The sequence below is a fragment of the Eurytemora carolleeae genome, unplaced genomic scaffold (genome assembly GCF_000591075.1).
Source record: "Eurytemora carolleeae unplaced genomic scaffold, Eaff_2.0 scaffold872, whole genome shotgun sequence".
NCBI lineage: Eukaryota > Metazoa > Arthropoda > Copepoda > Calanoida > Temoridae > Eurytemora > Eurytemora carolleeae.
Window position 1 is genome coordinate 1 of NW_019396757.1, and position 14,328 is coordinate 14,328.

Consider the following 14,328-nt stretch of genomic DNA (forward strand, 5'->3'; position numbering starts at 1 on the left):
AGGGTGCCATTGTGAATTGGTCAGTCACTTGAAAGAAATCTTGCGTCTGCGCAGTCGGACTGTAAACAGTTCCTAAACCAGTTTCTTCACAATACATTCCGTACAGATCTTCAGGAGAAACTCAGAAATACGCAGGGGCGACAAACAGACTTTCTTCACGTAGCATGGCTCGCGTAACACTGGCATTTTATTAATGCAAAATATAAATTTTTTTTTCAAAAATCCAATTTTTGTTCAGAAATCTAAATTTTTTCCTTCAAAAAACTTAAATTTTCTTTATAAATTTAATTTTTAAAAATTTCACGGGCAACGCCGGGTACTTCAGCTAGTTATTGATGGATTGATATTGATATAAAGCAAAATATAATTTTGAATAATTTTATCAAAAAGAATTTATTTAATTTTATTTTACCTTGTAACCACGTGACGAGAGCTGGTCAAAGCTTGATTTTTCTAAATCAAAAACTTTTACATATTGTTCAGGAAAACACAAAATTTAAAGTAGATTAAAATAAACTCTCTGAAAAACTCTCCTAGAACCCCCAAGTTTGTCCTAAAACTCTCTAAAAATCTTCTTAATTTTCAAGTTTGTCCTAAAACTCTCTGAAATATACTGGAATTTTAGATATTTCTGGATATCCCTGGTTATCTCTGGATATCAGTTGATATCTCTGGATATCTCTGAATACCCCTGGATATCTCTGGATATCTCTGGGTATCTCTGAATACCCCTGGATACCTCTGGATATCCCTGGATATCTCTGAATACCCCTGGATATCTCTGGATATCTCTGGTTATCTCTGGATATCTCTGGATATCTCTGGATATCTCCGGATATCTCTGGATATCTCTGTATATCTCTGGATATCTCTGGACATCTCTGAATACCCCTGGATATCCCTGGATCTCCCTGAATGTCCCTGGATATCTCTGGGTATCTCTGGATATCTCTGGATATCTCTGGATATCTCTGGATATCTCTGGATATCTCTAGATATCTCTGGATATCCCTGGATATGTCTGGGTATCTCTAGATATCCCTGAATATCCATGGATATCCCTGGATATCCCTGGATATCCCTGGATATCTCTGGGTATCCCTGGATATCCCTGGATATCCCTGGATATCCCTGGATATCCCTGGATATCTCTGGATATCCCTGGATAGCTCTGGGTATCTCTGGATATCCCTGGATATCCCTGGATATCCCTGGATATCTCTGGGTATCCCTGGATATCTCTGGATATCCCTGGATATAACCCTAAATATCTCTGCTTGACAGATCGAACGTTAACTATATCTGAGCTTTTATATTTTAAACTTTTACTATTTAACCCAGTTCGAAATAATAAAAGTATTTGACATCAGGTTTCAAAGATATAACAGTTAGAAAACTATAAAGTTGAGAATTGTAATATTTAGAAGATAAATCAAATATTTTGGTTTAGTTAAATATAATGAGGGTAATCTAGATCTTCTATTCATGCCAACTGCATTTCAAAACTTGGTTTCATCACAAAACTTTTTGGACTAAATTGTTCAAACTTGATATTGTATAAAATCCAGGTAAGTTTTACTTCTTTAGCAGTATATTTTTTTCCGTGAAATGCAAAATTTAACTAAAGGTCATTTTGTCGATAGATGTTTTTTTACAATATAAAATCTGTCCCTGAAAGTTCTAGAAAGTTTCAGGAATGTTAATCGCAATTTATATCAAACAATGTCATTTATTCAACTTATAAAATCTTTACTTTGAAAAAGACCCTAGTGCAAATCTTAGCGTTGTAAAACTTAAAAAAAAATTTAACCAGGTCACATTTGCAGTCGGCAGTCGGATAAATAAAAAAAAATGTAATTGATTTTTTTAACGAATAGAATTTATAGTTTCAAGTATCAAAGATAAACTGTAACCGGTGTGAGCTCAATAGCTCGGAATAGGGATAGTTCCATTGATGTAACCCTTTCAGATCTCATACGAACCCGGAGCTTAACTCAGATAGGATAGTTCAATTGATTTAACCCCTTCAGACCTCATACGGACCCGGAGCTAAGCTCGGATTGCAAATAGTCCGGCATATAAACAGGACAACGTATTAGCTCTTTTGTATATAGCCCTATGGGACGGACAGAAAGTGGGACGAATGAAATGTCGCCTCATGTATATCATGCAAAGAGATTTATTTATCTTATCTGAGATGGGAACTTTTGAATGGGATATCCTTAATCCTGATCGGATAATTAATCTGGAGATTAAAAATGAGAGGAGAACAAGCAATATTTAATCTCGAGATTAAGAAAAAGAGTGGATTAAGCTTTAATCCCGATATCCACCATTCTAAAGTTTTCAGCTCTGTTAAAAGATGCCAGCCCAGCAAATATGCTTTTAACGCATGATTTGAACGTGTGGAAGATTTGTCCATTGTAGAAATTATAAGAAATATCATTATTAGAATTCTTATTCATCACCGCTAATAAACAAAATCGAAGCGCTTCTACATCACGGTTCTGGGTTCCCATTCTTTCGTAGTTCTAATTTAGTGTAAAATGGCAATATACCTTCAATAAATTCTTAGTCCCTTCAAATAGAAAGGATTTCTATAATTTTTCTCGAATCTAAAGTTTGCTCATCCATTATAAGTTTTTGTTAAGCATGATAGAAAACCAAAACAAATTACAAGAACAAGAAATACCACCATATTTCTAATATCAAGGTTAAACTAAAAAATAATATTACAAATATTGGATTGTAAAGATTTTTTTTATTTTTCGGTTTGTTTATCACACCTTTGTCAAGTGTGATGTAAAGTTAATAAGAATTACTTTTACTTATTTTTTAGTTAGTTTTTTTTATTTAAATATAACCGTAATTTTCTTGAGCAATCTTAAGATTGGTTTATTGTATACATAGAGAATAGAATATGTATTAGAGGGGAATTGAAAGAATCTCTCGGTATGAATTTTTTCAGTCCCTTTCAGAGTTCAAAGTGTACAAATCATGTAAATGTTCACAAATTATATCCAGTAGAGTACATTAATACAGTATGTTCCCTAGACTATTCATTTCAATTTCGAATTTTTTAAACTGTTAAATACACTTTATAATGAATTAGGTGAATAAAAAACATCATTTTATTTTTAGTTATAACGGAAAATCATCGTTGGTAAAGTGGAAGGCATAGAGTCTATGTGAAATGATCATTTGTCAATTATGAAACCAGCCTATTTCATAATTTGGTTTTCTTTTAACAATAATTTTAGATTTTCTATAAAAAAATATTCCAGGGCCCAAAAGGTTATATAGCATAAATATGTGAAGTACACCTGCAGTATGGAAACAGTACAACAAAATGTCCGTTTTACACTTTTTTCTAGTAAATTCCCCTCTAATATATATTCTATTCTCTATGATTGTATAGGATGAAAAAAGTTCAGTTGTATATCTTATACTTTCTATATATTATGCCTGAAAAAATTGTAAATACTAAGCGATAAGTTTTAAAAGATTGCATTTTTTGCATGTTACACAAACTTTATATTTCGTTAAACAATATTATTTTTTCTCATTTCTTTGATAAAGTTTGAAGCCTGCATTTTTAACTTACAAACTTTAATGAATTTTTGTTGAGCGATATTTTTAGATCATGTTTACAGGATGTCCCAGAAAGCATGAGAATCGAGTGCAGTAAGTTTTAAAGGGATTGTTTATGAAAAAAGAAAGAGGTTTGGGCCAAACCCAAATCAAAGGAATTGATTCTTTGCTTCAAACTTTGATTTTCTTATCCATATATCATTGGAACCCAACCTCGCAGACCTTAGATATTTCAAACTGTAAATTCTGTTAGATCACATCTGAAATATTAAAGTTTTAAACCATCAGGTTGTGAAGATATCGGGATTCGAAAATTCGAGTTTGTAGCAAAGACTCAATTCATTGTAAATCAATGGTATCAATCTTTTTTCATCTAATGTTTTGATGATGAGAAAATTGTGAAAAACGTTGGTCGCTTCAAGCGCAGAATCCAGTAAAATCCCCGATTTTCTATATCGTAGAAAAAACATAATGAAACATAATTCATTTAGTTGATTTCAACTGATCAGCTGTATATTTTGCAAAAAAAACATTCCTAACTTTATTTGGATAACTGTATAGTTTTAGTTTTGATGTATATTAGTGATAAAAACTCGAGCATGCGATATTTCACTCAAACGGTTTTCAAAAAACAAATTTTTCATTATTTAAAAATAAGAAGAAAGTAATGATTGATACCATGAAATTTCAAAGTTCATTCTATGTTTACACCCCCCTTCCCCTCCCTCCTCCCCTCCCCTCCTTTTATTTGTGAACGCTTTAATATTGTATTTTTTGGAAATTAGCCATGTAAAACCATAACTTTGGAAAGAAAAAATGTAATGAACAAAAGTTCAAACATTAAAAAATTTGAATACCATGTATTTCCCATTCGCCCCTTGCTCATTTTGAATTTCTAAATTTCTCTTCACAATAGAGAGCTTAAGACTTAAATTTCAAATTTAAACTTTCAACTTATAATTATTTTAATTTGATTTTTGAACATGAAAAAGTTAGTATGTTTTTCCAGTATGTTTTTCTTTTTTCTCATCACCAAAAGAGCTTTAGATATGGTTTTGCAATCAGAACTTAAAATTGTTTTTTAATTTGATTGTAAAAACCGAGCACCATGCGTCAAGACGTATAATAAAATTCAACATGAGCAGCCTAAACTGGATTGAAAAACTAAATTATAAGTTAAAGTTTTTTCTTATGGAGGATTTTGCTGAAAAATATATAATCTTAAATGGTTTTCCTTCTCAATTTCCTTTTTTCTTAGAAAGTAATCTCAACGATTCTGGCCTAGATTGATTTGATTAACTCTATAAAATGGGGGTATGGGAGGAAAAAGAAATTCAAAAATAAAAAGTTCTATATAAAAAAAGGATCAAGAAGTTTGAAAATTTTTAAAAATGGTAGATCCTAAAGAAACTGATTTCATTTCTTCTTTTAATACGTATATCTTTGCAACCTGATTTTAAAATTTTAGTTCCTTATGTAACATTTGTCAAAATAAAATAAATTTTAGGTAATTTTGAAAATGTAAACATTTTGGACTGTTTGGTTTTGCTTTAGTGTAAAAGTTTCCTTTCTAGAGAGTTGATGTACTGTAAGGATGTATGTTGTAACCATTATAAGCATGGGTATATAGAAGGAGAACAGAGATCCCAGCAAACGGAAATGTCGGTTCTTCACCTCGCACCTGAACACATCATGGTCAAATTAGTGAATCTAAAAACAATGTGCGGCCAAAATTAGACAAGTCCATAAACTAGGTTCAGATTATTCTTCACTAACAGAAGAACCCAAGGCCGAATTTAAAGAATTTGAGCCGCAGCTTAAATTTAAGCCGCGGCTTAAATATGGATGGTTCCACTTAAAATTGTATCAAATCTTTTAAGATTTAAGCCGGCGCTTAATTTAAACCGGGTTTTGGCGGATTTAAGCCGCGGCTAAAATTCTTTAAATTCGTTCTCCGGTATTGCCAATGCCTATCAGTCAGAGCGGTTGCCTTTATAATTATTTAAAAAAATAGAATTTCCCCCCTGCAAAAACTGTAAAGGCACATAAAAATGCCTTAACATAAGAAGTTAATTTATAACCCATAAATCACATATTTCAAAACTAGATGAGAAAGATAACTTTACATTTCTCCTATGTTTACTTTAACATTTGTTCACAAAAATGCTTGTAATTGTTGCATAGCTTTCTTTTGCAAGGTGTTTGTATTTTAAAATATTGATGTTTATTTTCTAGAAGATGCAGAAAATAAATATTTTTATTCAAGTTTTCAAACACTGAGTTGGACCAGATATTCCAGATTCTCAAGACATATTTCACGGGCAGCCGTAGTACATTTGAATTTCCTAGCCGGGACAACCTTTCCGGTCCCAGTTTGTACTGTATCGCCCGGACATTGGGTAAATAAAGCAGACACTCAATAGGACTAGCTGGTGCAACAAGGTTGACGCAGTCAGACTTTAGATTGAATTTACTTTTACTGAAGGGTCAGAGGTGCGTGATTTTCAGTCAGCCATGCTGAGTTTCCTTTATACGCTATAGTGTAACACTTTGGAGCTCTCGGTAAGTTAAACACCGTTATTATAACATCGATTAATCTGTAGCCGAGGATCAGAAAAAGATTTACAGGGTGCCATTGTGAATTGGTCAGTCACTTGAAACTACATTTAAAGTTCCAAAAAGCTGTTCTTGTACTTCACAGTAAGGTTTAAACAAACTTCTCCCTCTGTAACTTTGAGTTATGATAGTGAGTTTTGTTTATGGTAACTCTTTGTTCACAAAATCTTTTTTTTTAACAATTTACACATATTGCACAAACATTATCACATTAGAAACAACACTATACCTTTCTTGTCCTATCTGTATTATCTGTACTTAGAGTAAACTCAAATATAAGCTAAAAGTTTGTTTTGTAACGTTGAGACTAATTAGCAAACATTGTGAGTGTGATAAAATTTATGCCCCAGCCAAAGTACATTTAGTGCTAAAGTGGGTGGTTGACATTTCATAACATTTATAATCTTAATGTGTTAAAAATATTTTTTTCTTCTTAAAGGGAGTGTTCGCAAAAAATGAAAGATGGTTTAGGCTTAACAATTTTTTTAACAATTTTCTCCTTATACATGCAACAAATAAAAGTAAGATTAGTAGCGATCACCATCGAATATTTTTCGACGTAAGCCTCCCCTTTAATTTATTGCAAACACTCCTTTTCGCTGTAAACAAATTTTGTACGCTCTCAAAGCATAACCAGTTCTTACAATGCAGCCAACTGGATTAAAGAGACAAGATGAGTTTAGTCTTTATGTCATAATAGAAATCAAGATATGTATACCTAAGGCAGGGGGGATATGTTTTGTTTATTATGCGATGTATTTAAAATGATCTTTGTGGTTTGAGGTAAATAAACAACAGTTTGTAAACAAACCCAACCTTCCTACCCTACCTTTGAAATTTGCCAAGTTTTGTTTCAAACCAGAAGTGTTCGAGAAACAACAAGGGACTAGAATTTTGTAGGTCTACAAATATTGGTTGGGCGATGATTCAGGATTTGTTCTAAACTACTATTAAGCATTCTTTTACTCATAAAACTAAAAGTTGTCAAAACCTGCCAAATGACCTAGGAAGTGGAAATCAAACGTATCCAATTATTATTGATCACTGACCTTTACTCAACAACACTACATTTATAAATATACAGTTTCCAAGGATGTTTTCAGGACGTTCTAAGGAACTATAAGCACTGTTTGAGACTTTTAAGCTTTAGAAATAGTTAAGGAAACGATGAAAGAACGTAACTACCATCTATAAAATGTCCCAACAACATTTTTTGGTTAACTGGGTAGTTCCTTCTCCTACTCTTTGCAGTCAAAATATGTGTATACAAACCCTATCCTGACTATAACCAAACCAACTAATCAAAAATTGATTTTCAACAAAATTTTTTCCAACTGAGATTCATCAGGAATCCCTCAGTATTAAAGCAAAATGTATCATTTTCGAAATAAAAGCAAATCTCTGAAGTTTTAATAAAGTTGTGGAAATCAAAAATAAATATGGATTACAAATTGTAACTCTAAAAGTGTGCTCTGAATACTTTCAGAAATAAATCTGTTTTAACAATCATGTTGTAGTAACGAGTAACAACGATCAATGTGAATTTAGTTTTTTGAGTCTACCTGTCGTGTGCTGCCATCACATGCTCAATATCAACCACAGCTAGAACAGGTATTGGTGAGGCTAGGACCAGTCCTAGACCCCACGTCAGAACTATTCTACCCAGCACAGCTCGCTCACTCTCCTGAACAATATAAATCTTAGGTTGGCATATAATATATATTGAATACCTTATCAAAAAACCTTATTTTGTTATTTAAGTGCGTAAATGCTTAAAAATTGATATTGATATGAATTCCGGATATGTTCCGAAAATGCGACATGAGCTAAATTCGGAAATTGTTTCAAAATAGGGATATGTTCGGAAATGAAATCAAGAATCATCAAAAACTAATTTTCACACCTTTGTATTAGTTTAAAATTGACATTTATGGTTTCAACATAAAATAATAGCCATTTTTCATAAATATATGGTGTAATTTTGTTCTACTCATCTTGGATTTAAAGATATATACTCTTGAAAAAGATAACTTTGCAGATTTGATCCATTTCTAACATTCGGTGTTAGAAATGGGCCAAGTATTAGTTTTGGAACAAATATTCCCTGAGTTTAGTGTAATGTAACATAATTCTGAGACGTTCTGTTATGTAAAAATAAACCTACAAGTAACGTTACTAAAATTATGTTATTTAACATTACAAGTTAATGTGACAAAATGACGTATTCATTACAAAAACAACATTATCCAACATTACAAAATAACGTTAAAACGAAAATTATTTAACATAACAGGTAAACATTGGAATATAAGGTTATTTAACGTTATTTAACGTTATTTTACTTTATCTAACAATCTGTAACGATACATATTACGTACAATTGTTAGTACCGTTAGATAATGTTACCCTGACCTTATGATTTAATGTTAGTAATGTTACTTGGTTTGCAGGGCAGGATTTTGGAGTTGCTCTCAGGGTTTTGCAGTAAATTTGCTCAGAAAGAACATAGTTTTTCTCAGATATCTCAATAATTTGATGATTTTCGGCATAGTTCGGGCCATATAGAAGGCTCTAAATTTGACATAGAACAATTTTGATTTTGAGACTGTTGAGTAAAAACGCATTTTGTAATGGCACCAATCAATTAAAGGCTTTTTTTAAAGCGTAAAATTGGATTTTCTTTAAAAAAAAACTTGGAAATAAGATAATTTATAAATATGTTGAGATGTATTAGACCAGCTCAAATGAAACTTCTATATATCTAGCTTAAAAAAGATTTTTTTTTTACATTTACCAACAATCTTTTATGAATAAGCTAAAACAAATGTCGTCAGTTTGGCTAATCAAAACTATATGATCGCCACAGGCTACTTGGACTGAAATTTGGGATTTATTTTCATATAAATATCTAAACAAAGACAGTATAAAAGGGGTACACAGAGCTTTTTTTCAATTTTCTGTTTTAAAGGGCCCTTTAAAACCAGGAGCACTCCAAAACCCTGACAGCAGCCACCCCTCCCTCCCCTAACTAAAATATTCAAAAGCCGAATGCACAATGCCAACGAGGTTTAAGTGAATAGAGTGAAAATGTACGCTAACCAACCAATAATCAGTTTCACTTTCAAAATTTAGGTGTACAGTGTACATTGTACATGTATCGTGCATCCCACATCTAGTTTTAGATAGGTAACTTTACCATGATTATCCCTACTGTTAATAACTCCATTTCTAATAACATTTTAGCATACTCGACCATTTATCATGTTTGTAATGAAGAAACCCCAAATTAAATCTTCAGACTAAATATCAATCTTTGAGGAGAACCCTGTTTGTATCTTTTCACTTTTAAACTTTCATTTTATCATGCAAACTTGAAATTGAAAATACAGAATTTAAAATTTCTGAGTTGGACCTTAGTAAAAATATAACTGGATAGATATAAAATAAACATTTTGGAAAGGTTTATGGTTGAGTGGTTGGAATATTGCTAAACTTTTCTACTCAGGAGCCAGCTAACTTTATAAATGGATTAAAGAGACAGTTAACTATAATGTTTAATGCCTCTAAGCTAGGGAAAGGTCAAGGTTACCTTATTTACAGGAAAAAGAGTTCTGAACGATTAACTTTATTGAAAATCTAAATCTATATAGTAAATAAAGAAAGAAATATCTCGAATAAAATATCACAAGTAGAATCAGCTGATAGAATCCGCCCCCTTGGATTTCTCTAGAAACAACTCGGATGACGACATTCATATCCGCCACAGTANATATCACAAGTAGAATCAGCTGATAGAATCCGCCCCCTTGGATTTCTCTAGAAACAACTCGGATGACGACATTCATATCCGCCACAATAGCTTAAATCAAAATACCAAAAATGCGAAAAGGTCATTGACAAGCCTGTAGGCCTATTCATTTTAAGCAAAAATGTAATGTTTTTTTTTAACAGAAAGTATTTTAATTTTGTTCCTGACAGATATTTTAGAGCTTTGGTATTAAAGCTTGAATCGATTATGTCCCTGTTTCAGAAACTCGAGTTACATGTGCGCAAAAATATCAAAATATCAAATTCCAAATGATCAAATGTATAATTATGGAGTACAAACGCAGTAAGTTTCAATTAGGTCTAAAAGCTAGAAATGTAACAACGGATCGTACTGCATTGTTCATCTCAAAACCGGTTAAATGTCGACAACAAAGAGAAAACAAAGAGGAGAAAATGGAAGAGAAGAATAAAGATAAGAGAACAGAAGAGTGGAGAAGAGAAGAAAAGAAAAGATGAGAAAAAAGAGAAGAAAAAATAGAAGAAAAAAGAAGAAAAGAGAAGAGAAGAAATGAGAAGAGAAGAAATGAGAAGAGAAGAAATGAGAAGAGAAGAAATGAGTAGAGAAGAAATGAGAAGAGAAGAAATGAGAAGAGAAGAAAATAGAAGAGAAGAGTAGAAAATAGAAGAGAAGAGAAAGAATAAAAAATAGCTTGCATTTTACAGACGTTTTATCATAAAAATATGTTTAAGAATACCTTGATATGATATGATATTTAAAAAAAAATTGTTGTCCTAATTGTTTAGAGTACAGTTTTTTGATCATTTAAAGATTTTTGATCATTTGGCATTTGATATTCTGATATTTTTGCAATGTACATTTCAAAACGATGAACAATCCCTTAATCAAAGTTGAGAAGGAATTCGGGTCAAACGACAGATGAATCGGATTTATGGAATTATCAAACTTTAGAAAATACAAAATGCTAAAGTTGTCATGGGTTTGTTCAACACTTTAGCTAATTAGAGATATAAAAAGCCATAGATAAAGATAGATTGCGCATAAGACGACATTTTTCATCTTGAAAGATATAAATGTACAGAGATGTTTTAAAGATATTCCTATTATATAGATTAACTAGGTCGGTTGTGAACATTGGCTGTTCTTATGTCATTGAGTACTTGTGGTGTACATGAGTTCTGTAAAAAGAAATTTAAGTTAGTTTAGTCCTTCTCATGTCCTTCTACAGTTCTCGTCAATATGATATATTGCTCAGTGAAATAATTTGAAATTCTCAACTTAAATTCCCTCCTGAGTGGTTTAATAATTATGAAATCCATTAAAACACCAAACCACCCCGCTTATCATTGAAGTACACTTTGACCCCTAGAAGTACGAGTTCGCGGACTGTACAATTCTTGGTGATTTTGCGTACATAAGCTATCTATGTTTATTTATTTATCTATGAAAAGCAAGGATTGAAGACTGTATAAGGAAACTAAAGAAGAAAACAATTTCGGTTTTTTCTTTCTTTTTAAAGGAACCATTTAGCAGTTTGCAATAGATTGCCTCAAATATGAATTGACAAAGCTTACTGTTCTAATAAATTATTATTTTCATTGTTAAATCTTTTAGCTATTCCTATCTTTCTGTTTGTATGTGTTACTTATCATTTTGAAATCTTTTGAGAACTATTCGATTAAGAAGGGAGTTCATGCACTCCAGTTTTTCAACATTATTTCAGAGATGTAAACACTGCCATAAATAACAGTCTAGAATTCTGTTTTGTTAGTATTATTTTATTTAAAACTAATTTATACAGTTTACACCTTTATTTAACCTTTTACTGAGAATGTGTTCCGCAAAATTGCGATAAAAGAATAGCGCAATTTTGCGCGAAATGAAGTTTGCAAATGTTTGCGCAAAGTGCTATTTTTTTGCGCAAAAATGTAACGCAACGAAAGCAAAAATTTTTGCTTTCTTTCGCAAAAATTGCGCATAAGTTTTGCGAATGAAAAACCCTAGATGAATCTATACAAATCAGACAATAAAATATTAGCTTCTTGCAAATAAATTTTTTTGTCGAATGTCTAATTTTTCCTGGGTATTTCCTGTATTTCCTGCTTTTAATGGATTAAAGGATCCAAGGTCACACTTTGCAAAGAAGTTGTTAAATGTTTATCTCTTCTGGCATCATTAAGGATGAAAATAAAACTCGGAAACTTTCTATCATTAGCTTCCTCCACTATATTCCTTCTAGGAACACGCTGAACCGAGAGCACTGTTAAAGATATCGAACTATAATGAAAACATTTTAGGATTACGATTACGAATGAAATCTCTACACATTGTGTCCCAGAAAACTATCTTTCAAACTGTGTAGCAATCACCATGGTTTTTAAATTTTGGACATTTTTGAACATTTCAGATCGATTGATATAAATTATATGCAACTTGAAAATTGAAGTTGATTGTTTGAAATATGAAATTTTGGCTTGGTTGAAAGTTAATATTGCCATTGTGACAAGTAAAAGAAAAAATATCGTTGTATTAACTTCCTTTATTTTTGTCCAACAAATCTAAAAGTTTTTTTTTATGACACTGCACCCATATTTTTTAAATTTCAAACCCAATTTTGTGAATCCAAAAAGTTTTTTTTTTGTAAATTCAGATTAATACTACACCCCATTATCTAAATTTTCGTTACATCCGCCTAGCTTGTCCTGTGACTGGGATTTATATCTATAGGGTGGATCAAAAGAGTTGGCGGGTTAAATTTGGTTTAAAAAATACTTTTGGCTCATGAAAATTTAAACATACTTTTTTCTCTTGTTTACTACATTAAAATCGACTGTCCAGTAAACTTTTAGAGAAGCAACCTGGAATTAAAAAAACGCATGTCTGATACAGTCTCTTGAGTCTTCTAAGGTCCGAAGACAGGTTATTGGGTGGTTTGAGGTCAGGAAAAAGGCAGAAGGATATTGGCAAGGATCTAGACATAGGATTCAGAGAAGCTCAACTGTTGTGGACCAAAAATAAAAGAGCAGGGATCAGTAAGAGGCTGAAAAGTCCAGAGTGGAAAAAAGTGCTTGTCAGGATTGGGAAAATCACAATTAGCAAATCACATGGAAAATAAAGGTATTCTTCATAATTTAGCCTCCAAGTTTTGAAACAGGGGACGGAAAGGGGTTAGGAACACGATTTGGAGGTAATTGAGAACAAATATTAGAGTTTAGCCATATTACTACCGAAAAATTCCACTTTTGGTCCAAAAATTTATGTTGAGGATCGTCTTGGTGTCTGCAAAAGATTTCTTCACCAAACCTCTGAGGACTCAAAACAAGTTTTTATTTCTGACAAGTCTCCTTTCGAGCTGTTCCATCTTTTCTGGCCTTACAGGCCTCCACATAGTCCTATATTGACCAGGGATATTACTGTACTGCCATCCTGGAGTCAAACGTTTTTAGAATATTGAAAAAAGGGAATTAAGAGGTTCCAAATTCCAGTTTTAACCTCGAACCTAATCCATACATGTCTTAGTTATCCTTTCGTCTTTAATTGCCTTCAGAACGCAAAGGCTGCTTTAAGAAAAAAATTCACTTCTGGATCAATGGTATGAGAATAGCCAGCAGCTTTGACCAGTTTCTAGTCAAAACTCTGTGGGTATGCTCTCGGTAATAAGCTTGAGGACGTCAAACCTCGACTATCCTAAAATTCAGTATCTGAAAAAAACCACATAACCACATGTTCAAGGATCCTCATGAAGACCTCGAAAAACTTAACCCAGTTCATGCCCAGTCGGATATAGGCTGTAATAAAGGCCAAAGGCCACTTTCCTGTTTTAAATATGGAAATAATTTTTTCTGGATAGTTTTTACTAACCCATCAACTCTTTTGATCCAAGATAGGTTTGAGTTTGATTAATTAAAATAAGGAACTTATATTACAAGAAAGAAGAAGCAGAATTAATCCACATGAATTTCTCTTCATTGTTAAAATATTTTATTGAGACTTTCCTTGATTTTTCTTATTTTATTATAATTCTAAATTTAATTTTGTTTTTCTTTATTAAGGTAAGGCATGGGATTGTGTGGGTTCTCTAGATCTGAGCAATTACGTTAACAGAACAAAAGATTAAAATGCTTTCTCCATTCCTTGCTCACCTTCTCTATCTGATGAGCAGTTCCTTTTAAATATGATCTTGAAAATCCCAAACCAAATATATTGATCAAATTTTCTTTCCCTTTTATCATTTCTATCTCAATTTCCTGTTCCTTTCTCAACCCCCCCCCCTTCTTTTCAACCCCACTCCCTCTCTTCTCAATACCTCTGCCCCCCTTCTCAATACCTGAGAC

The 14,328-nt window shown here is 32.3% G+C and overlaps 1 protein-coding gene across 1 annotated transcript in view; it reads right to left on the bottom strand.

Annotated features, from left to right (window-relative positions):
• Positions 1–412: 412 nt before the first annotated feature.
• The window catches only part of LOC111708274 (5-hydroxytryptamine receptor 2C), a gene marked incomplete at its 3' end in the record, with an annotated part of 29,626 nt that continues 15,710 nt past the window's right edge, over positions 413–14,328 (bottom strand). The window contains exons 6-8 of the mRNA XM_023481594.1: positions 7,770–7,891; positions 5,158–5,272; positions 413–453 (exon numbers count right to left, since the gene is read on the bottom strand). Of these exons, the coding sequence (XP_023337362.1) occupies positions 413–453; positions 5,158–5,272; positions 7,770–7,891 (278 nt within the window). The remainder of the gene's footprint in view (positions 454–5,157; positions 5,273–7,769; positions 7,892–14,328) is intronic.